Below are 24,977 nucleotides of genomic sequence, written 5' to 3'. Positions count from 1 at the left end.
GCACCCAGCCAGTTGTAAACTTCTCCATGGGGTATGAGGTTGGCCCTGCTTGCCCTTGGAGACTTCTAGGTTGTAATGACCCTTCTGACGGAGGAAGCGTGGATGCAAGTGCCTCTGGCAGCCACCTGTGCTGTTGAGGATAGCCTCTCGAAAAGGGGATGCTGCTTGATCCGCTCTCTGTATCTTGTGGACACATAAGTGTTGTTCACAAGAAAGATTGAATTCTCGGCTTGCTTAAGTTTGGGTTATGGTGTGTTCCCAAATGCAGTGGGTGGAACAGCCTTCTGTAAGTTAATTCTAGTTCACTGTTTATCATGTTTTTTTCTCCATATGGCAAATGAGAACATCAAGCAATCTGAAAGCCATCTTGCATTGTTCTTGTGTTGGGTGGTATTTACCTGAGTAGACGGAATGAGCGAGGAGCTCTGAAATGTCTCTAGTTTACCTTGCCAACAGGTTTCGTTTATCTTTGCCTCATAAATTTCTTGTTTGAAAGTTTCCGGGAATTTCAGATGGCTGTGCTGCTGCTGTGACAATGTTGCCCTTATTAAAATGACCAGAATTTCAAGTTGTTTCAGTGCAGTGGGAGCAAGGCTTTTCTAACAAAAAGCGCTCCCTTTTCTGTTGCCTAGAAATGCAGAGTTTACATAAGGGCTTGCAGAGGAGCATGAGTGAGTGTGAGGAATTGTCATTAGTGAGAATGGAAGAAGCAGTCTAGCAGGAAAAACAGTTTGGTATTTGGAAGAAGAGAAGTAGTAAAATGGCACACTAGAGAGGGGAAAGGCAGCAGCTTTGCCAGTAGGGACCCATTGGAGACAGGGAAAAAAGGATGAAGCTAGCTGCCTTGTGAGGAGTAGTCTCACATTTGTGTGTGTTCATTTGAAAGTGAGTTTCCAGTACAAAATTCTCAGTGATTTTTCCGACAGAGATTTGGATCAGGGAAAAAAAAGAAATTCAAATACTGGCTTAAAGTCCCCCTTTAAGGGGGGGAGTATCTCAGGAGTTCGAAGATTGCCTTATTTTGGGACCACTGAGGGTTAGTTATGCAATGGGCTGTGTTGTATCCTGAACTGTCATTTGTAGGTCATCTTTTATTCTCTGGCTTTTGTAACGGATGCACTTCTAATTTTCCTAAATTTTTTTGTGACTTCCGAGGACTATGTTGAAGTCACTTATAAGCCAAATTGCAAACAAATCCAAGCCTTAGTTTGTTTAAAAGTAAAATAAAATAAAAAATGCTATGTGCTAGGTATGACTTTAGCCCAAAAGACTTGTTTTGTCAAGGGACAACGTGGCTGATCCTGCTTCTTCAAACACTGAAATCATTCTTTTGTCTCTACAGACGGTGTGCTTGATTTATCCACTAAGAAGAGTCCTTGTGCTGGCAGCACCTCTGTGAGTCATTCTCCAGGGTGCTCCAGTACTCCAGGAAATGGGTAAGAGAAAGCAACTTACTATGACCTTTTAAAACTGTTTTTACTAAAAATGTGTGCTTACCTCCTGTTAATTTTAACTCACTTTTGGTGTCAACCCTTTGGAGTAATGTGTTTTTCAGCTTGTACCTTTGGCAAATACCTTCACCCCACCTGCCAAATAAGAGTTGTTGCAAACTGAGACAGGTTTAACTTGCACTTAAGAACTCTAATTTGGTTCGGCCAATTTAGTACTTAGCTGAAGATCTTTCCATTACCTGCTTCTTGGGTTTAGTGAGAAGTGATGTCTGTGGAGATGCAACTTCTGTTAAATATGACTTAGATTTCATTTCACTTAAGGGAAAGCTAGCTAACAAGAAAGTTTATTTTAGGGGTAGCAATGATTTGGGTGATAATCCAAGCTGAATTAGATTTAAATCACTGCATGTTCTTTGTTAATATTTCCTACCATAAAACCACAACTTAAAAAAAGAAAAGGTGGGGAGAGGAGTCTGGTAGTTCAGAAAACATTAAATATGGCTTTTGGGATTTGTGATTGTACTGTAGCATTGAAAATTAAAAAAAAAATTATAAAATACGCGGTGTACTGTTCTTGCCTTAATCAGTTCAAGGTGTGAAAGAATGTTATATAAAAAAAAATCTTTTAGGTTTCATATTTCTAATGGTCACTGTTTACATACATTTAGAAACCTTTTACTTTTAGTGAGGGTTGAATTAATTGTACTGGAGAGGCTGACTGGGAGTAAGAGGGATTTTGGGTGTGGATGGGAGAATTTTATCTTGAAGCTACTGTGAACAAGTAGATTTTTAGTGAAGTACAGAAAAGGTACATGGTTTAAACTGCTAATTAATTGCTGGATTTAGCTTTACAATAGCCTTTGAAAATCTTGAAACTTTAAACTAACAACCCACCACCACCACCACCAATCCCGTGTACTGCTAACAACTGATTTAACTTTTGCATTTCTCTTTGGAAAAATATTACTGTCTCAGATCTCTCCCTTCAAGATTACTTTTTCCATTTAATATTTCTTATTAATAAAATACCTCAATCCTTGTTTAAAAGTTACTGTGGATACTTTTCCACAATTCTTCAGCACAAACCTTCCCCACTAGCTCTTCTCTTTCAATTCTGGACAGGTTATTTCCAGCTTTATTTTCCTAGCAAGGCAGCAGAAGCCACCGAGGCTGTGTATTGTTTGTTCCCTTGTTTGTGTATCAAGTGAGGGCCAAAGTCCAACACACAGGGATGACAGGGCCAGCACCTGGCACTGTTGTGATGGTCAAGGGAAGATACAGCATACTGGCACCTGTGGTTACCTGTACAGGTGTGGTAAATGAGGGTGACAGCAGCCTGTTGAGTATTGATGAAATCAGGTGTGACCCTCTGTCCTAATTAGCTGCCAATATGACCTTTATTTAGGTGTAGAATCACAGGTGCACATTCTGATGCTGATATATGCTGTACAGGGGGCAGAGAGTGCACATTGCTTGAGAATGTTGTCTGGAATAGCAAACTTTCATTTGTTTCTCTGGATTTTGTTCGGAATCCTTGTTGTCTCTTGTTACCCACTTCAACTATGACCTGTTGCATCCTGGAGCAAAGATAGCAGCATGTGTATCGAGCACTGTGTATGTTACATGCCAGGTCCTTTCAGTGGATATCTCTACTCTATAAAGATTTTTTTTTTTCTTAATCGCAGTGTGATGTTAAAAAGAATAATGTAGCATTTCAGCAGTACATGTCCTTAAATTACACTGACTTAGCTAAAGGGCTTTACACCAGCGTAGTGTCCCAGAGCATTAAAATGGAATTGCTTACTAGTCTTTTTGTTAATCCGTATGTTGAACATGGAAAAGTTTGGGGGTGGAATTTGAAACTAGTGTGATTTAGTTACTACAGGGGGCTAAGGAAGCAAAATATAAAAATACATATGTTTACCTGCAATAGTAGTACTTTGTGTCATAGAAAGAATACTTGTGATGAAAGGAAAATGGTAAGAATACATACTGCTTTTTCTGCTATTAACCCTTGATCTGGATGACAGTTGGAGCTTAGATCTTGTTTTTTCCTAGCCATGCGATGTATCAAAAGAGAGTCAGGGACGTGTCTATATGCAAGTAGTTGTTAAGAGAGCATTTTGGTAAGTCTAGTGTAATGCAGTACTTTCATATTTGGTACTTAATGAAAGTCAAGCAAATACCCTTTGACGCCTGCTAAGCATTTTTTTTTTTCATCCTGAGCAGCAATTCTTCAATATGATGTAAGCGAACATCATCCAAGGTTTCCACCTATGCGTAGATACTGCAGGTGGCAGTCATATTTGCATGTTGAATGTGTTGCACTTTGGCTTACTCTTTTATTACTGTACTTGTTTAGTGGTAACGTCACACCAGTAACACAGTTGTGTGTAGATCTATGGCGATTGATTACTACTTTGTAATTAAGGTGCTATTTTCAGACACTTGCGCGAAGTCTTTTCTACTCCGAGAATTTGTGAACCCAACCAGAGACCAGCCAACAGGTTTCATTTTTCTTTGCCCAAAAAGCTTCTCTTTTTTTGTGAACAAGTTCTAAAACTGACTGATGCTGAGACTTTAAAAAAAAAAAAAAAAAAAAAATTAAAAAAAATTTTAGAGAAAAATAAATAACACAAAAAGTGATGTTACCCAAGCAAGGCCTTCTAATAAAGGAGTGGCCCCCTCACCCATCCCTCCCTACCTGTGCAAGTCCTGCTCACATCAGTTTCCTTCCATCCAATTAGGCGACCTGGGAGACCCAGCCAGCACCATCCAGAGGGACTACAGAGTGGTGATGGGGTACCTCCAAGAAGCTTGCAGGATGGAACCAGGGAAGGTTATGGCCACTCCACATCTCTTAAAGTACCGCTGGCTCGATCACTCCAGATTAGTGAAGAACTGCTGAGCAGAAACCAGTTTTCTACGGCTGCCAGCCATGGGCCATCTGGACTACAGAATCATGGACAGCACTTAATATTATCCAGGGAGGCTTCTTGGGCAAAACCACACTACGAATTCAATTTCAGCCGCATGAAATTCAGGGGAAATGGTGCACTCAGCAACATCAGTGACCTTCCTTTTCTTACAGAAAACTCTGCCTTTCAAAAAATGGCACTTCAAACTAAGCAGGATGGGAAAAAGGACGTGAGCCATTCGTCTCCTGTGGATTTAAAGATACCACAAGTTCGAGGCATGGACCTTTCATGGGAGTCCCGCACTGGTGACCAGTACAGCTATAGCTCTTTGGTAATGGGTTCACAAACGGAGAGCGCGCTTAGCAAAAAGTTAAGGGCTATCCTTCCAAAACAAAACAGGAGAAGTTTGCTGGATGCTGGACCAGATTCCTGGGGCTCAGATGCTGAGCAGTCTACCTCTGGACAGCCATATCCCACCTCAGATCAAGAGGGAGATCCTGGCTCCAAGCAACCTAGGAAGAAAAGAGGGAGATACAGACAGTACAACAGCGAGATACTGGAGGAAGCAATCTCTGTGGTTATGAGCGGGAAAATGAGTGTTTCCAAAGCTCAGAGTATTTATGGGATCCCCCACAGTACACTGGAGTACAAAGTTAAAGAGAGGCTGGGCACTTTGAAAAACCCTCCAAAGAAAAAAATGAAATTAATGAGGTCGGAGGGGCAGGATGTATCAGTAAAGATTGAAATAGATCCCCAGGGAGAAGCAGCACAAAGTGCAAATGAATTGAAAGATGAGTAGGGATGTTGTAGAGTGCCAATTACTTTGCAAACTGGGTGAGCACTACTGCATAGTTCAACCACCACTGAGCGCACCTGATTTCCCTGTTTACTGCAATGCTCTTTCCTTTGCAGTTTAGCATAGAATTGTGTGGACACAGGTGAAAGGTGTGCTCTGAATGTCACATTGTAAATTTTTCTAGCCTGGTATGGCGCAGTTTCCCTCCTTCACCTGCCCACTACCCCCTTTTTTTCTTCTTTGCCCCCCTCCCGCCCCCCTTTTGCCTTTTGCATGTTTCTCTGTAATAGAGAGTTGAGTTACCTCACAAAGAATGCAGATCTGTGGAAGTGGACATCTTGCCTGCCTGAACTGCTGGTGTTGGATTTTTCATTTCTGCCTTCATGGAAATAAGTCCACTTTGTTAAACTGATGCTCTCTTAAAACCAGGCTTTTTTTGAATGAGAATCAGACTGTCATTCTTCAAAATGTTTCAGAAATCTTTTTTCCCCTCCTTTTTTTGATCCAGTTGATTGAAAGATCTAAGCTAAATCAAGTTATTTAGGAGTGGTACCTCTCTTGAATTCAGAGATTTCTTTATTAGATGGATAATCAATTGGGTCTAATTAGGCTCTCCTCTATTTTCTTTCTAAAGTAAACATACTTACCATTCACTGTCTGCTTAGTGCTCACCCGGAGGGGAGGGGAGGGAAAACTTACATACACTACCTTCAGAATATGTCAGTTAATTATTTGTAACACTACCTTTGCTGTAATTTTGTTTGATGTTTTTGAAGGGTGATATTTAGACTCACCTGCTTGAGGATGTAGCCTTATCTCACGGAAGACAAGCTTCTCACAGTCAGGAGCAGTCAGGGTACATTAAATGATGTGTTAGGGTATGCCTCATTATAACAGAACTATGGTTCTTTGTGACCTTTATGCTTTTTAAAGACTTGATTCTGAGTTTACTAAACTACGTGGTTCCAACAACTAGTTTAAATGACTCTAATCTGGGGAAGGGGGATTTGTGTAACAAACTACTGTGATATTGCAAAAAAAGAAAAAAAAAAAAACAAAACAAAAAACAACAAACCCCATGAAACAGTGATCTCAAACGTTACAACCTCAGTAGTCTGCCCAAATATCCACATTAGTGAAGGAGCTTGTTAATGTTCAGGGAAGAAGTAAAACACTGGTAGCCTAATCTAATTCACGCTCTGCATCATATCTATCTGTAATACTGTCAGGGTCGAACACTCAATGAATGGGTGTTTCCTTTTTAAATATTACAGTTGCCAGTAGCAGGAATTAATCTAAGTCCTGCTTTTTTGTTGTTGTTTTTATTTAATCTGTTTTGATAGTGGTTTAGCACATGCTAGAATAAGCATTTAAACACCATAAAAGCACTCCGTAAACCACAAATCCAGTTTTTTTCAATATGATGATATCGTTATCATTATATGGAGATCCAGGAAAAGTTTTGTACAGAATTTTTATCTTTGATACTTTCTGCGGGAGTGGTCAGTAACTAGGTGGAGCTTACTGGACTTACCACAATATGACCAAATCGGAATTGCTGGTTCTTCAGGTAGAAACAGTTTGATCTTTATCTGTGCAAAAGGTAGATAGAATTACCATTTTTTTTCCCATTTGCACAACCAAAAGAAGCATTGGAGTTTTTGTGTGAGAGCATTAAGTGATGTCAGTGATTTAAAGCGGTTTCTCAAAGCTCGTGGGAGGGTGGCCTACATAGCCCTAGGGATGCTGAATGACTTCTCGAACAGTTGATTCAATTAGCCTCTGCCCCTCCCAGCAACTTCATATTTTCAAAGGTTAGGCACACCATTGCTGTTGTTTTAAATATGCACTGCTCATTCTTGAAACAGACTGGGCATTTGGCCCCAAGTATACTTTTGGTTTTGTTTACTTAAGATATTTTAGTACTCACAATCCTGGTTCCTCGTAGCTCTCTGGTTGTCATCTTGGCATTTAAAGCAGTTTAAGCTCAGTAGCAGTATATAAACTCTGCAATACGTTCCAGTTTAGCTGGTGATTGCCATAAAGGTGCAGTTAAACGTGTGATTTCATCTGCCGTTGGAGGTTATGGTAGAAAGTTTGCTGCAAGTTTAAAAAAAGAAGAAAGTAACACAGTTTTACTGTTCAGAGAGGTTTAACCTTTTGCAGTTGTCTTTATTTAAGCAACATGAGTTGAGTTTTATAAAACTTGTCACTGTAGTGTATGTGGAGTGCTCATTTTACTAACCCGAATTCTTTGTATGTGTATGTTTAAGTGGGTGACAATCGTGCAGCAGAAGAATGGTGTGCCTACCCTTTAATGCTGCAGTTTTAAAAGAGAATTTGTCTTGTCATTTCAGACTGTAGGCTAAGAATTGTAAATAGATAGTGAGAAGTTGAGTACTCTTTATTTGCTTTGGTTAGAAAGTGGATTTAAAAAAAGGAAAAAAAAAAAAAAAAACAAAAAACAAAAAACCAAACAAACCAAACACGTAACTTTCTCAGTTTAAATGTCCTGAGACCTGAAGATTGTAATACTCATGTCTGCAAAGCTTTCAAACACAACACTTGATCTGTGATAACTTAATATTCAGGTAATCGTTCTTTTTCGAGAAGCTTTTGAACAACCATATTTCCTCCAAAGGTCTCTGTTTAAAAAGGAAAAAATAGAAAAAAGTGTAGATTATTTTTTAAGCACTAATTGCATTACGTTGGTAACTGCAATATAAAATAGCCATTATTGTTTTGTGAAGCATGGTTGAGATTAGTTAGTGGTCCCTTTTTAAAATTTCATGAGCCTCTCAAAAAATAAAAACAAATTTTAAAAAAAGCTGCTGAATATTCAAAAGATATATATTTTACCTTATTGTAGGTTTTGTAAATTTAGTCTGTAATATTCAGGTGCACCTTTTAATGTTAACTTTTTGTTTCAAAGTCCCATCTAATGTATCTTCTCTGAGGTGATTCATCACATAAGACTAGTATCACTCGAAGTGCTGCAGTGATCACTAATGTTTTGTTTCATTTTTCACTACATATTTTTTGCAGGCGCTTTCAGTGTAGCTAACTAGTAGTATTTGGGATCATTTTAAATATATGATTGGAATTAATGTTTGTCCATTAGCATGCTTAATTTTCTGCTGACCAGCAGTTTGCATGGCCAAAATCCCTGGTTGACCATATTTTGGTGTGGGAAGGTGTGGTTCACTGCTGTCTTTGTAACAAAAGCCTTGTTTCTCATGTTACTTCTGGTAAGTGGATGCTTATGTTACTTGGATCACTTGGACAGGAGAGAAGGTTTAAAATCTTTCTCCTGCTGCTCTTTTGAGATCACATTGACGTGTAACATAGACAAACTGCAACCCTGTAAAAATCGAGACGTCGTTAGGAGGAGGCCTTTTGGGTATTTTTCGTCACTAGTTTTCTCTTGGAGAATGTCCATCCGATGTAGTTATTGGACTTAACAGTATTGTTGTGTACTACGTTGATGTAGCTGAAAAAGCCTGACAGCAAGAAACTGTGAATAATATTTGTGGCAGTCTCTGAAAACTAGTTTTTCAGTCCAAGTATCATGAAGGAGAATCCGTCTCCCCTACCCCATCCTAGAAAAGTAATTTTATATTTTGTGTGTATAAAGTTTTAAGAATCAAGTTTCATATTGTACTGAAGTTTAGGTGTCGCTTGGTAAATCTTTGCTGCAGCATATAATTGAAGATGAGTAAGGCTTAGTGTGGTAGGGGTCCTGGTGTGGAGTTAATTATCGTACAGTTCTGGTGAGAAAGCCCAACATGTATGAAATGTGTCCTTTTTTTTTTTTATTTGGACTTGTAAGATGTAAAAGTGCTTTTTTAGAACTCTGACCTATTACAAACTATTACCTCACTTTCAGCCAGCTGGATCCTCATTCCACGGTGTCGTAGGCATTATTGTGGCCGTAATGCTTGAGTACAGCTATAGAGTTGAACGTTTCCAGTTAGACATTGTAGGGACACGTTTCTGGACATGGTTTTTTTCTGTCAAAAGATACTTTATTTTCCAGTCATTCCCTGTTGTGGTTTTTGGTTTTTTTTAAAGGCTCAAGACAGTTTCCTTTAGAATTTCTCATTTTTCCCTGTTACACGGGAGAAGTTGCTGCATAAGCAATACAAGTATGCCTTTACTTTCTTCTTGTTGCAGAACTCATAGTTTGATGCTTGCATTGCCAACCTTATTGCTAGACCTGAAGCTGAACTCTGAATTTTCATGGCGATTGGAAAACAAATGATTTTTAACAAATGCAGGTATACAGGTAGAATAGTGCCTCTAGTAAGGGAATACATTCAGCTTCTGTGTTTCACACAACTCCTATACTACCGTTTTTGTAGAGCTTTCCAGTGCTTGAGGATATTCTAAACATGGGAGACAACTGCATATGTGTTGAGACCGTTAAAGAGCAGACGAGGAACAGTCTGTGCTTTGTCTTGTGGCATGCAGACATTTGAGTCTAAATATTTCTTTCATGAGAACCTGAGAGTACATTGCCTTCCCCTGGAAATTCACGGGAGCTGGCAAAGTGATTCAGGGGCTTTAGGGTTGAGTAAGCTTTGTATAGATTGGAACAACTTTTTAGTTATTACTGAATTGCTTTTTATATCATCTGCAGCGATTGTTATACAGGCAAAACTGGAATTATCATGTGTTTCTTTCCAGTTTACTTTGAAGTAATTCTCTTAAGATGTCCTTGAGTCTTAGGAGGAGAACACAGTGTCCAAGGAGTGAAGGGAACACCGTGCCGTTCCCTTGTTTCTCAAAAACAGTCTGCCTACATCTGTAATGTAAAGAGCTCTTTCTTCAGTGAAGACAAAATTTTAACTCTTTGGCGTAAGAATGCATACACTTGTTGCAGTCCAAACTCGTGTGAAGGCAAGCTTATTAACCTGTACTGAAAGCTTTGTCACAATATTTTAAATATCTTAAATTCTCTACCAAATGTTAGCGGTAGAACAGAAAGGGTTATTTCCCTCATTTTCCTGAGGATCAGACTTCTAGGTTTTCTCCACAAACGTTTCAGAAACTAAATGTAATTTCAGTCTAAGTCAATGTTGCTTTTTCTTGGCACCAGTAGATAATGTTGACTAATACTGCTTTTAAAAGCTGTACCTTAAAAAAATTTTGAGACTGGTTGTGGTAATGTAAAGATTCCCACTTGATCTCAAATTATGTAAAAAAACTCCCTAATCAGAACCTTCAGAAACCTGAAAATCTGTGCTGCTAGTTATATGCAGTTCTGTTGGATGTAGCAAAAACAATAACCACTACAGTTACTTATTTCTAATTATCCAGTGTATAAACACGATGTACTGTGATGACCACTAAGCCGAGAGGTATTGCGGACTCAAAATGATCTGTAAATGCACTCCACATATACCAGAAAAAAATGAAAGTTGACAGCATTGCCGTGTCCGTGTCTCTTCCTCTCTCCTGTTCTTGCTTTGACTGGGGCCAAGTCTCTCTACCAGTATTACAGCAGCAGTTTTGGACTTCATGTCCTATTGAATTATGCTTATATTCAGGTATTGTCATGAAAACCTTCGTGTTAAGAGAGCTTTATTTAATCCTCACAAAAATCTCTTAGCCTGCTGCAATATCGGTTTTTCTGGGTGAAGTACTAGGAGGAAGGATTTTTTTTTTTTTTTTTTTTTTTGGCCTGTCCAGGGCATTTCATTCACCTTCTTAAAAATAAACATCCCTGCCTCTGCCCTGTGCTTGCCTCTGCCAAATTGGCAAGTATAATTTAGAAGGACTCAAGATGATAACTCTACCTGATGGAGCAGGGACTGGGACACAGATTTAATTCTGACTGGAGCAGGAAAGGTTGATGTCGGAAAACAAATTTCTATAGTCATCACCTAGGACAGTCTAACTTCACTTTTTTTCCTACTTGGAAATAACGAAGACACTACTAAAGCTACTAATACAGTTTATCAACTACTTGGTGCTACAGTTCTCAAATATTTTTGCAGATAATATTTTTTATGGCTGCGTGAAAGCATATAAACTTTCCTGTCACTATAAAAAGCACTTGTCTGACCTATTCTAAAGTACCAGAAAAGGGATAAAGAACTGCAGCACTTTTTCTGTTACAATGCCAGAGTCTTAAGTAAATCTGGTCTTCAGGTTATGAGATATTTTAAACGTACAATCTAGGATCATTAATGGCTTTTCAGGTCAGATCACAAGTTCTTTTGGCATACTAATCTGTCTTTTAAAGACTAGTACAACAAAATATTCTGAAGTTCAGGCAGGGGATGTATATATACATGCCTGATGTTTTTAACTAATTATTTCAATAGGCCATTTCAGGGCTTGACATTTGGAATCTGGGATGATGGGTAGGGAAAGGGAAGTTTCCCAAACTGAAAAATCATTTTGGACCATTGTTTAATGTTCAGTTTGAAAACTGTATCACAAGAAAAATGGGTAGGGATTCTTTCTCCCTTATGCCTTCAGGGAATGAGTAGTATTTAGAATCTCTGGCTGAAATTCAAGCCTTTTTACCATGTAAATTTTTAATATAAACTCATTGACATGCTTTTTACATCTGAGGACTGAAAATGGATCTTAATGTTTAAGTTGTGGAATGGTATATTTCTTAAATGAAGGGGGAACATTTAAAAAAAAATAGATTAGAATACCAGCATTAGTGAGCTTAAGGAATTTTAGTATGTAATAGCAAAGTATAGCAAAGTATTTGATTAAACAAATTAATCTTGAATTGCTAGTCTGTAACTAGGTGCATTCTAATTTAGCAGGTGAATATTCTTTACTTACCGATATATGATGGGCTTTTTGCAAATAGAAACCTTTATCTGAGTCCCATGTGTTGCTTGTACTGATGGGATGTATGCTTACAGCAGCTTACTGCTGCTTTAAAATGTATAAAATATGTTTTGAGTGTTTGCTCATAACTCTTTCTAACCTCCACTTGTTAAATTGTCAGACATTGGTATTTTATCAGTCCACAATGTAAGTTTAAACTAATGTTCTTAGGAATCCAACTTGTACACACACTGTTTAAAAACCCTCAGGGACAGTTTACACACTATCCTCACTCAATTCAGGTACTTGTACTCTCTTCTTAAACCTAGCAGTGACTTGTATTTTGTTTTGCTTTTCTTTTGACGTGCTGATAGCACATCCTTGATGAATGTCAACTTAAAACTCAGTTCAGGTATCCAGGTATAACTCAGCCAAACGGATTTTAAAGCTGCATATTTACTCTCCAGCACACAGTGCCTCAGACACTTATAGTGGCATTCTGTATATTCAGTTATTACTACTGAGCAGATCGCGTGGGGGTTCCTGGTATGTATTGTAAGAAATTCCTATGTATATTATATAATATGTATTATATTATATACATATATAGTATATATGTTATCTTAAACTTATATATTTTAAAATGCCACTACTAGCCAGCGCAGCTAAAAATGAAATACATTCCCAACTGCTTCTGCGAACCGCAGAGGCAGCCTCTTAACGTGGCTCTTGCTTCTCTCTCACCATAACTACTTCTAACCTCAAGCACGGGTCCTTGGCTGTCTGACCTCTACACTCTAGTTATGCAATGTCCTTAGAGAATTCTGTGCACTGGCCACTGTGATGGAAACCAATGGGCCGGGAGTGCTTTGAGTTTATTAGTAATTGTTCTGCCAAAGTTGGTGTTTGTATGACGAGCGTGTAAACCTGTCAGATAATCAGCAGAGGTCCAAGTCGGTGACGGTGTACGCAGCCGCTTCCACCTAAGTGGTAGGACCAGACCCTCAGCAGGTGTCTCCTCTTTAATTCTGAGCACTAATTCAGAACCTGTTGGCACTTAACATCTGTAGTGACGAGCCTCCGCGCTGCGCTCGCGAGGAGGTGAAACTTTAAAGTAAAATCTGCTGTTCTGCTATTGCAGTGATCTGTTGGCAGTCACAAGTCAGCAACACCTCTGCTCTATTATTTGACACTTTACATCTAAAAAGTCTTCTCTTTCTATTTATGTAACCCATAGTCTTTGAAGAGTATGGAAAATGGCATTTCTCTCTGACCTCTAGAAGTTCAAGTGTCATGGGAAAAAGAAAAAAAAACAGGAACCCCCCCTTTACTCTTATGGACCTCATTTCAATATACTGTTTACAGTTTGACGGAATTGTATAATTTAATATTTCTCTTGTACTGTAGTTTATATTTATTTACAGATTTTTTTTGTACTGTGTGATTTGAATTTTTTGTTCCTTGCTATGATCAATGTTTTATGTAGTAGAGCACTTATGATCACAAATTAAGGTTTTTGGTTTGATTGCACTACATTAATTTTTTTAATGCAGTTCTGATTTTTTGACTGGACTAAATAAGCTGTGTCTTAATGTATGTGATAAGTACTTTTAAATTTTTATTTCATGTGGTCCATTTATTTTTTGCATTGTATGTCAAAGCGCTAATTCTCTTGTTGTGCATGTGTAAGATTTAATGGCTCCATTGTATTATTTGACCATGTCATTTTGGAAACACATTCCCAGCTGTAACGTTGTGTATGGTAGTTTTCACTGGATGCTAGACTTTTCAAAACCACTATTCTTCTAATAAATTTTGTTGTGAAAAACTTTAAGGGGTTCCAATTCTCTTGTTTCTAGTGTGCTTTCTAAATGCCCGCACTAATCACCTGAGGCTATGAAACGCAAACTGTCACAAATCCAGAGAGGCAGGGGAGGAAGCGAAATAAAAGGTAAAACAATTTCCGGCCAAAGGATCAAGCTTCGGAGTCTCCGTGCTCTGTTTGGTTCTTGTCCTAAATAGGATTGGCGATAAAGCTGCTTTAGCAGCTGGGTAGGGAATACATGTGAAAGCTGAAACGCTGTCTTGTAGCAGCCCGGTCTCATGAACTCCCGTACTCTAATTTGCTCTTCCCTACTGGCCACCTTAATTTCTTTCATGATAAATAATTTATCTGGTGAAGAACGAACAGTCTCTCAGGGGGGTGGAAAAAAGAAGTGATGTAGGCTTGTTCATGGAGCACTTAGTAGAAGGCAAGAGCGACTGTAGCAAAGCCTAGCTGGGAGCCCCAGCCGCTGCCTGGCGCGGCTCGGTTCGGCTTGGGCTGGCGGCGGGGCAGCGTGCCCTCTGGCAGCTGGGAGCGTGCCGGGGAGATGATCCCCAGCTCCTGATTAAGACACAGAAAGCTCCGGCAGCCCTGTCCTGCTGCCCTTCTGCACAGGGGCACAAGGCAAATTCAGCCGTGGCACCAGGCCTCAGCTGGCCCTTGGTTGAGACCCACGTGTACTTTCTCACGAGCGTGCTTTGGGTTGAACTACTTTTGACGTTATGCATTATTGATACCGAAATGCTGAATACTAAAAAGTAGGTTACAGTAAGTGGTGTGTAATGGAACCCACGTGAGTTTTGGCATTTCTGCTAACCTTTGTGTTCAGTCCTGGGATGATTTTGAGAGATGCATAGGGATTTCTTAGGTTTAGGAAAATTTATAGTGCTGCACGCTGTCTAGCCCAGGTTTCTTTTCTCCTGAGAAATTGCCTTTCTCAGCTTGTGCTTTTGAAAAGTAGGTAATTTAGGGTTTGCATTTGCGAACATGATTTTTCAGGTTTTTTTTTTTTTTTTTTTTAAGATCCTTAAATAACCGGTACGTTGCAAACTAGCTGTTGTATTCTTTGTATTCTAATATTGGTATTAAAAACAAAAAGCAAAATAGTAAGGTAAGGTTGTTGGTAATAGTAAGGGTGTTGTCATTGGTGTAGCTTTGCTGGACAAATCTCTTAAAAAACTTGGTTTGACTAAAGGCTGCATCTCACACTTATTTGGGAATAAGGAGTCTTTATGTGTAAATAGCTTGAAAGCCTTGTGCTGTAAACTAACATTTATCATATTTTTTTCTGTATGTCTGAATACATCTGTCAAATCTATGAAAATAGCCTTTGGAAGTGATGAACCATATTCCCATCTGCCATTTTTTAGGATGTATTGCATTCTGCAAGCTTTTCCCAGAACATTTTTAATTGACACTTTTAGTCCTGTGATTATCAGAAATACCAAGTTTTTCAGTTTTTCCTGGAGGACTTGCTGATGGTCTCACACTGTTAAGATGGAGTTGTTCAGAATTAAAGGAACACAGTCTTGAATTCTTCTTTTAAAGCTGTTTTCTGTATTACAAATACGTGTCATGACGAGAGTGCAAAAGATGTTACACACAGACCCAGAAAGAAGCATCCATGAAGCTGTTGTAGAAAAGTGACCTAATTAACCCTGCTAGGCAGCTTAGAAAGTCTTCTGCTACTTTGTCTCAGCTCATTTCAACTCGGGATGTGTTCTGAGCTGCTCCAGTTTGTTGTTGGAAGAGGCAGCTGCCTCTTCTGAATCTGCAGAAGCGTATCTGGTCGCCTTCTGAAGCAACGGATGCTTCATGGAGTAGCAGTGGATTGTGCCCCCACATACACCTGGGTGTCACTTGCTACGCTCCAGATACTCTAGCAGATGTGAAATGAGAGGCTCTGCTGATGGCTCTTCTGTGAGAATGTGTCCTGTGAAGGGAAGGGCAGAAAGCTCCAGGTCACTGCCTGCAAGCGTTGGGGTTAATGCTAGTATCACAGAAGGATTTGGTTGGAAGGGACCTCAGAGGTCATCTAGTCCCAACCCCCCTGCTATGGGCAGGGACACCTTCCACTGGACCAGGTTTCTCAAAGCCCTGTCCAACCTGGCCTTGAACACTTCCAGGGATGGGGCATCCACAGCTTCTCTGGGCAGCCTGTTCCAGCACGTCACCACCCTCACAGGAAAGAATTTCTTTCCTAGATCTAATCCAAATCTACCCTCTTTCAGTTTAAAGCCATTACCCCTTGTCCTATTGCTACAGGTCCTTGTGAAAAGTCCATCTCCAGCTTTCCTGTAGGCCCCTTCAGGTACTGGAAGGCTGCTATGAGGTCACCCCGGAGCCTTCTCTTCTCCAGGCTGAACAGCCCCAACTCTTTCAGCCTTTTCTCCTAGGAGAGATATTCCATCCATCTGATCATTTTTGTAGCCTCCTCTGGACCTGCTCCAACAGGTCCATGTCTTTCCTGTGCTGAGGGCTCCAGAGCTGAACACAGGACTCCAGATGGGGTCTCAAGACCTGAAAATAGGTGACTTGCTGACCTCAGCTGTTGTGTTGGACATCAGCTTAAGTTTTGTGAAAAAACTGATTTAATTAAGGAAATTACTGATCATCACAATTTCATCTTCTTGTACCAACCAAAACCGAGCCCTTGTGTCATGGCTGCTTGGAGTCAAGCAGCAGCAAGGCAAAGCTTGCTCTGGCATCCTCAGCAAGGAGGATCACCAGTGGCTTTCCTGCCTCAGCGTGCTGGGCTCGCTGATTTCCTAGAGGCCTGACAAAAGTGGGTCTGGGGCGAGGGGGAGGATTTGTATCCCGATTCAGGAAAATACTTCAAGAAGTCACTGATTTCTTAATCTGCAAACTCTGCTCTGGCGGATGCCCAGCCACGGGTACTTGCTGAGCTGTGGCTTGAAATGGATGCGAGTAGCAGATCCTTGGACCTCTTTAGCAAAGGGTAAAAATGTGTAGAGTAACAGAGGTACAGACCAAAAGCAATTTCCAAAGCAGAGCTTGGACTGTTAGGGGCAAATCCAGGAATATTGAGTTTGATACCATGAAGATGGCAAAGAGATTAAAATAAAAATTGATCTTTTTAATAGTGTTATATAACTATTATCTATGTGTTATATAATTAGACGCTTTAACAGATGTTATAATGCTGGGAGGATCCCGTAGAACACCGTTTGTGGGAGTACTGTGTCCCCTGGTCTGGCTCCTTTGTTGCAGCCTCTGTGACTTAAAATCCAAGATGTTCTCAATTGTCAAGTAGGAAATTCAGAAGAAATCTGAATGACTTCACACTCGTGAGTTACGAATTAGTCAAGTTCCTTCTTGCACACCCCCCCAAAAACCCCAGACAACACAACCTTTAAAAGCTCGCTTTTAGAATCACGAAGAGGGAGCACAAAACACTTGAATCTTGTTTTTACAGGTCACTTTTAAAGTATCAGAATTTACAGGTTGCGTTTGAAAGAAAACTTGTAAAATCTTCCCTTGCCTCCTCCTCTGCGGGTGTCACACAGCTCCGCAGGAGGTCTGCTGACTACACGCTTGACTAAAAGACAGATTTTTGTATGAGATGGCTACTGTTCAAATCTCCAGGAACTGTTCAAAAGATCAGCTAAAATTAGGAGTGCTTAAGGTATGTTTCAGAGCATAGAAATATAAGCACTGCTACCTAAAAACGCGAAGGTTACCGGTGTGAAAATACAGCTGCGTCTCCTCTCGGGACTGACCGGAGTCCAGTGGTGGGTCGGGCGGCACGCTTCGCCCAGCCCTGCGCAGGCTTCTGCCAGCTCTCCCTCTCTGCTGGAGCCTGGGCTGGCTCCATCACCGCCGGCACATCGCAGGTTGTGCCTGCCTGTGCTGGACTCCTGGCTCCGGGACCAGGTCAGACAGCCCTGTGCCGACGTGAGGAATGGTTTGTCTGTGCAGGGTCGTCAGCAAACAAAACTGATAGTGCCAAACAGGCAGTTTTGTTACACCTGCCAAGGTTTGGAGGTTTTTTGCTGACGTGCACCCAGATCCCATCATCACGTGTCCCAGATCCCTCCTGCCCAGCCAATAAAGTGTAGGCCTCGCTTCACTCATTTCAGAATGACATTCCTGACTTTGAAAGGGCCTTTTATGGTTCCTTAGCCAAGCCTTTGGCTGTGCTTTTCTTCTCACTGAGCGTTAGAGGAAGGCTCTGCCACTGATTGCTGAGAGTTACTCTGGTGCTGCAGGGCAAAAGCTGGCTCTGGGAGAAGCCGAACAGCTTCCCCACACATGTGAAGGGGTTTTTGTACACACCGCAGGTACCTGCTGTAATCGAAGCCTGCGGTGCGTGCTTGGAGACTCCAGTAGTTTCTGCCGTGTTCCCCTCTTAGGTGAAGGAGGTGGTGCAGTTTTTTCGCGTTTTCAGATGTGCTGTGGTCACACGTGGCGTCTTCCTCAGGTTCCTTTCAGGCCTTTAAAGCAAGTAGCTGCGTGCGAGCTGTTAGCAGTGCTTTAAAACAAACTATTTGACTTTGAAAGGAGACTGTGAAAAAAGGCACTGTATGATTCTGGTTTTGAATAAGAAGCTGTCATAACAAATGTACTCTGTTTGTACGGAAATAGGTGTTTTCTTCTGATTTCCAGCCATCAAACATCAGCCCGAGATGTCAAAGCTCAACCAGCTTACTCGGTACCCGAAGTGCATTCGCTAATAACAAAGTTCTTTTTGGACCATGGCAAGAGCTACCTAACCTCACTGCTCGCTAGAGGTTTGCCTGGCTGTAGTTCAGTGAGATTTTCTGCCAGTGCATAACAAGAAGTAGATTTTTGCTCCTGTTTCAGAACCTGTGTTGGCTTTTCTCTGGTAGACAGACACAAATGTGTACGGCAAGGGTGACTGCTGGGCTGCTCTGTAATTCTGGCGTTCTTGCCTATCCCTGTCCTCATGTCAGCGCCTTTACTTTTGTTTGAGTGTAAACTGGGTTGCTAATTGATAAAAGCAAATATAACAGAACTCTGGATTTAAAACAAATACACCTTGCAGTTCCTTTAATGACCTTATTATTAAATTAGGAATAATAACTAGTGACAAAGCTTAAAATCAATGTCACCTAGCACAAAGTGACAAAGGTAGTGGCTTACTGCTAGCAAAGAGCAGGTTGATGAGGTTTGGCTTTTGGCTGTTTTGTCTGTTCTTTTATAGCTCCTGAGTGGCAGAAAGGACTTTCCTCATGAGATTAATAAAGAGTAGCAAGGCCTCAGCAGGACAACAGGGAATCTGGCACTCAGCCTTATGTGGGTCGAAAATCCCCACGGCGTTCGTGGTTTGGGCTCTGGCATCGCCGTCTGAATGTGTGAGTCACTGCGAGGAGGGTTTTTCAGAAGTGCTTGTGCTGAGGGATGCTCCCGTTCTGTATTTCTCTGGTCATATAAAGCGCAGTAAAAATGCCAACATCCCGTCAGTGCTGTGGTCTCATTACCACCACGTGGTTAAGTGTGAGTTCATTTCTCTGAGCTTTCAGGGTTGGCATAGTGCACTTACTGTTAATATGATAAAAATGTCTGCGGTAGAGGAGATCCGTGAGTGCTTGATGGGCAGCGTGTGCTAATGGGCCATCATCGCTTTCGTTTCCTCTGCGAAGGTTAGGGACGCATTTTCCTGCTGGTGGGAGCGGTGGGACGGGGAGGAGCAGGAGTCAGAGGGAGGCAATCTGCGAAGGCATCTCGGGGGGGGGATCTGCCCGGCTGTGGTGCTCCCTCCTTCCTCGCCTCGCGTCAGGAGTGATGAGTCACTTCTGCTTTTTCCAAGGGATCTGTTCCTTTGCAGGCATAAGCTGTTGTTGGTAAATTTTTTTCCTTTTATTTTTCTCTTTATGGCAAACCAGCAATTGATGGATTTTGTCCCCGGTATAAAGAAACAAACAATACCTATCATTATGCTGCGAGAAGGAAAATTGCACAGAGATCATAGAATCATAGAATCACAGAATCAATAATAAATAAAGATAAAGTACATTTTAACTGCGACATCCAATTATAAAGGGTAAACTGCCAAAAATCAAGGATGCTTTAAATACAGTAAATAACCCTAAAGAAAACTGGGTATATTGGTGGTGATGGCATGTTCCATGCTAAACTAGGTGTAGTTCCCTGCCTCAGTTTGCCGTGTAGCTGGACAAATACTGGATGCATGGAGGAGATGGGACCGTTTATAGTGAACATTAAGTGTGGTCAGACAAGGTTTGTGTTTGTTAGTCTTCCTTTAGCATTGAGATCTGTGATGATATAAACGAAGGAGAAAAATAATTCTGGGCCAGGACACCCAGGTGAGTTTTTGGGAGGAGAACAGACTCTTTTAAGAGGGAGAAGAAGGACAATAATGTGTAATGATAAGGGTTAAAAAAAAAAAGATATGATGCGAGGGATGTGCACAAATGGAAGGATGAGAGGTTTGAGCTGAAGGGGAGGGGTGTGCATTAGCACAGGGGAAACTGCTCTCCACTGGAATGCATAGAGACGTTTCCTGCCTTATGTTTTGGTTTCTTAATAGTTATCTGACTATAAAATTAACCTACATCATTTAATGGGAGTTGAATGGCAGTTAAATTAACCCACTTTCAAAACAGAGCTTACCTAGCCCGTCAGCTCTGAGACGGCCTCGTCCCCAGGCATCCGGGGCTGCAATCCACTTCTCTGCCGTAACCTATTTCCCCAGCAGCCAGCCAGCGCGGTGCACCAGGGGCAGGGTTTGCTGCTCAGCCCAGCAGTTGACGGAGAATGCAGACACGTATCAAACCACTAATTCCTATTTCAGTAGGCGTTTGCGTGCAAGGAGGTAGAGCATCGGCATGTGGGGAGCACTGCCATTAGGAGTTGTGATACCGTTTCTATTAACAGCGTGGCCTTGATTATCTGAGGCCCAATTATCTGAATCTCCAGGTTATCTGAAATGGGGTCATATCCTCCAACGTCTGTTAATTACACCCAAGACACCCTCTGCTCTCCAGATGTCTTCCCCTGGCCCCTCCCAAGCTTTGGCGACTGCGTTGTGCAGAGGGTTTTTAGCTCTAGCGAGCGCTCTACCTAGTTGCTGCATTTGCTTTTTCATGTCCATATTGGAAAAAAAATAATATCCTGGATATGTGCAGACTTTAAAAATCCTTGAACACTTCTAGAAGTAGTAGACAGTATCTGTGTGTAGCGATGTGCTTGCTGGAGCTGGGACCAGCAACATACACAGAGAGGGCACCAGCTGCATTGGGGTTTTCTTCCACCCTGGAGGAGCAGCCCTCCAGCACAGGGACGGCGTAGGAGGGGGGGGTGGGATTGCTCACAGCACAGCATGTCCTGCGCGCCAGCCTTAATTTGCTGGAGGTGAGCACACCTTCGTTAGGGGTTCGCCTCTTGGTGAACCTCTTCGGTTGCAGTGGCTCCAGCTGAGCTGCGTGTCCATGCCAGAGGGCTGCGCAGGGAGAGCCCTGTCCCCGATTTACGGCAGGATGGACGGGAGCCGACAGCGACGGGCTCGGGAGCGGGGAAGAGGCTGTACACCTGCCCCGCCTCCGGTCCAGAGCCAGCCTGTGGTCCCAGCTCATACCCGGGACCGCTCATGGTACTCTGGGCATCCCTCCCTACCCTACAGGGCTGGTCCCTGTGGTTCGTTCTCCCGTGCGTTAACTGGGTGCTGCTTTTTTTAAAACATGTGCAAAGCTTTGAAAACCCTTGTAAGAACTTCTTTTTTTGCCCTGCATGTTTTCGTTATCTGTCTTCTGGTGCTGCCTGTTTTCTATCTGTTCTGGTCTTCTGGTGCTGTCTATTCTTTCAGAGCACCTAGCTCAGGGAAGATGCTGAGTACTGCCTTAGAGAAAAACACTTGTGGTAATTTTTTTTTTTTCCCCTTAAAGGGAATATCCCAGATGTCCTTGATAATTAGAAAAATTAGCAAGGATGATTCTGGAAAGGCTTTGAAAGCTAGTATGTGGAATAATGTTTCCAATGTGATAAATTTCCCTTGGTTGTAAAGCAATAGCTCAGCGGTAAGATTTTTAATTAGTCATTAAATATGGTATTAGAAGTATCACAAGTGATGATAAACTACTATAGAATACAGTTGGGTTAGTTACTTAGGGAAGGTGGGAGTGGAGGAAGCTATGACAGGAATATAAAAAAGATAAACTTATTTGAGGTTGCTATTTTTTTTAATGTAAAACCAGCTTTGGTTTGTTTGATTTTTATTTGGCTACAGGTGGGGAGAAGGTGATTTTTGATGTTTAACTACTTTAAAAATAAATAAACAAATAAAAGACACTACTCTGAAGGGTTTAAAGCCTGAACTGTAATGGATGTCTGTTGTTTACCCAGTCAGTTGGCCTATTGTACAGGCTGGATACCTTGACGAATACATGCAGCTGACAAAAACCCCAATCAAACAAAACCCGTCTATAACTTGTTTCTTCCTGCTTTTCAGTTGAAATGCAAGCTCAATCCATCCCCATGTGCGTCACCAAGGACAGCGTAAATTCAGGGGCCTTGAGAACCCGGCAGCAATATTTCCATAGTTATTTTGGCTGTGCGTTGCGCAGCTTCGGCTTTGAATTTAGAGAAGAAAAATGCTTTTTGTCCTTCCTAGCTGTTGTGTGGACCCTCAGCTCTTTCTGTGCTGCTTTTCTATTTTTTTTCAGTGCAGCAAGAGAGAATTACTGTAGCACCCGCAGAGGTGTGAAGGGACTCATTCATCTGTGTGGGGAGTGTTAGGTGCCAGGCATATTTCTGAGGACTGAAACACAAGCATTTAAACTGGTACATCCAGTGTCAGCCTTTAACTGGGGCTTTGAGAGACGAGCTCCGGAAAAATCTCGCTGCAGTGGCTTGCATGGCTGTTTTGCCCATCCCCTGCAAGGGATCGAAGGGATCGCTGCATCCCAGAGCGGTGCCCGCAGAAGGACACTCTCAAGGCACGAGGGTGGAGACGGGTTTGAGCACGATGCCCTGTGTCAAATGGGGCAGGGGAGGTGCAATATGGGTTGCCTTTTGCTGCCCTGGGATGATAATTTCTGGCGGAGAACTGGCAGTGGCCGTGGCTCTGGGCCGCTGGGGTGGCACTGGTGTGGGCTGCTGCTGGAAGACGTGGTGCCACCCCTGCCTCCGTCCGGTGACATTCCCCGCCGGTGTTTGGTTTTGCAAAGCCGCTCCAGCAAGCCGAGCCGGGGCTGTCAGGGATCTCATTTCCACCTTCCGCTGGGCGAGACCCTCGTGTGGCTCTGCATGCAGCCCCCCCGGCACTGGGGAAAGCGAGCCCGCCTTTGGCAACCCGCAGCCACAGCTGCTTTCGGGCGCACATTTAGCTGGCAGGATTCACAATGCCCCTGGGGCTAGGGTCAGATCACCTGGCTGCCAGCGATGAGCCACCTCTGAAGAGGCTGCTCCTCCTTTGCGATCCCTCAAAATGGCATCTCCACTCACCCTGAAAAACAAATGAAGGGGCTGAAGCCAGCAGGGCTGGAGCTGGCACCCGCGGGCAGCGAGACACGCTGCTTTGGACCTCGCGTCGAAGTGGGCACAGGCGGTGCTTTGAGTTCAGCTGGGGGAGAGCATCGCTCGCAAGCTGGGCTTTCTTCTTGGTCATCCACGTTTCTCAAATCTCCGCTTGTAGCCAGGTTTCCGAGGCGCCCTTCAGCTTGGCGGGGTACTGCCGTGGCACCTCTGGCTTGGGGTGGTGCGAGGCAGCGCTCCACCGACTGGCGTGGAGTAGCTGTGCGGCAGCAGGAGAGGGAGGGGAGAGGTCATCCCCGTAAAAATACTAAATTGGATTTTGTAAGTTTATAGCTATGTTTTGTTTGTTTTACAGAACTATAATCCTGGTGCTTAGAGTGGTCTGAAAGGAACAGAAACACTTAGCCTTGAACTTTTGTTCTGCTGCTGCTTCTTGTGCCTCTGAGGTACAAAACATACCTGTAAACTTATAATCAATCAAACCGATGTTCAAGGGCTAAAAAAAGAAACCCAAAAAGGGCACAGGCTTCATGTTCAATAGTGAGAAACTTGGGGTGGGCAAACCAGAAGATTGCAGTTGGCAATCGGCAGGTTTTGGGAGACTGGCGTCTCAGGTAGGTTGGTATGAACCGGTGGATTTCTTTCTCCCTCTCTGTCTTCTCCCCCTTGCTCCCCCCAGCACACACTCGTGGACCACAGGCAGGCTGGGCTGCCCCTAAAACTCCATTTCTGGCACTGAGAAGCAGGACAAGCGCAGTGTCACCCTGGTGCACACGGAAGGGGGGAGAGGTGGCAACCCCACCAGTGGGCGAGGGACACTGCAGGAGCGGTGCCTTATGGAGCAGGCTCCGTAAGGTGGGCAAAGCTCCTCGGGCTGTGCAGGGTGGAATCCAGATAGCTTGTCTGTTCCTCCCCGTACTGTAAATTCTATACCTGTGCAGTCTATAGGTGTTAGGGACAGACAAACCCCTGCCTTCCCCCAGCCCCATCATCCCCAACCGTGTGGCCTTTGTTGGAAGCCCTGGGTCCCCCCCCCAGCAAGAGCTGGGGGATGGTTGACTTCAAACTCCACTAAACAGTAGAGGCACAATGCAAACAAATGTATTGCAGCACGCAGCTATGCAAATAGCTTTAGAGCACAGCACGTTTTCCCCAGCGCTAATTGCTGCACCGCCAGGGTTGCGTAGCAACAGCTCGGTTTCTGTCTCTGACAGCTCCTGCCCCTTGATGCCTCTGACACCTTCTGCGGCAGGCGTGGAAGGAGGAGAGAACAGGGCTGCCCTGGGAAAGCTAGAAGGGCCAGGAGGTAGCGAGGGGCTCAGGTGATGGGATCTGCGTGGGACACCGGGGTTTCTTGTGCTGGCACGGGGTGACACGTGCAGCGGGGCATTGCGGCGCAGAAGCAGAGGAGCCCCCGGCAGCCGCAGCCTCCCATGGGCAGCTTCCAAGGCTGGCGGCCAGAAAGGGGAGACCTGCCATCTCCCAGGCTCTGTAGCAAAGCTCACTGGTGGGTGGGTCGTCTCTCCCATCGCAGTGAATCCTTCTGGGTACCCCATACGGGTTTGTGACAGCGCTTGCAGCTTGGCTACAGGTGTAGAGGGTCCCCAGTAAATTGCCTCAGCCCAGCCACAGAGCTGCCGTAGGCTTGTGGCTTCTCCAGCCCGTGAGGGAGACGACACGTTCCTCACGCACACCCAAAGCTGAGAGAGCCTCAGACC

General features: G+C 43.0%; 1 protein-coding gene across 4 annotated transcripts in view; it reads left to right on the top strand.

The window, feature by feature from the left end:
- Positions 1-24,977, top strand: part of LCOR (ligand dependent nuclear receptor corepressor) — an 88,227-nt gene that overhangs the window by 48,195 nt on the left and 15,055 nt on the right. For 3 of the 4 annotated variants that reach the window (XM_075423573.1, XM_075423574.1, XM_075423572.1), the window contains one exon: positions 1,343-1,436. In XM_075423573.1, coding sequence (XP_075279688.1) covers positions 1,343-1,436 — 94 coding nt within the window. Of the gene's footprint in view, positions 1-1,342; positions 1,437-4,198; positions 13,772-24,977 lie in introns of those variants that run through there. The other variant, XM_075423575.1, reaches the window with a different exon arrangement.

Source organism: Opisthocomus hoazin, chromosome 6, assembly GCF_030867145.1.
Source record: "Opisthocomus hoazin isolate bOpiHoa1 chromosome 6, bOpiHoa1.hap1, whole genome shotgun sequence".
Lineage (NCBI taxonomy): Eukaryota > Metazoa > Chordata > Aves > Opisthocomiformes > Opisthocomidae > Opisthocomus > Opisthocomus hoazin.
The sequence above is the reverse complement of the archived record's forward strand: the minus strand, read 5'-3'. Positions and strand labels throughout refer to the sequence as shown.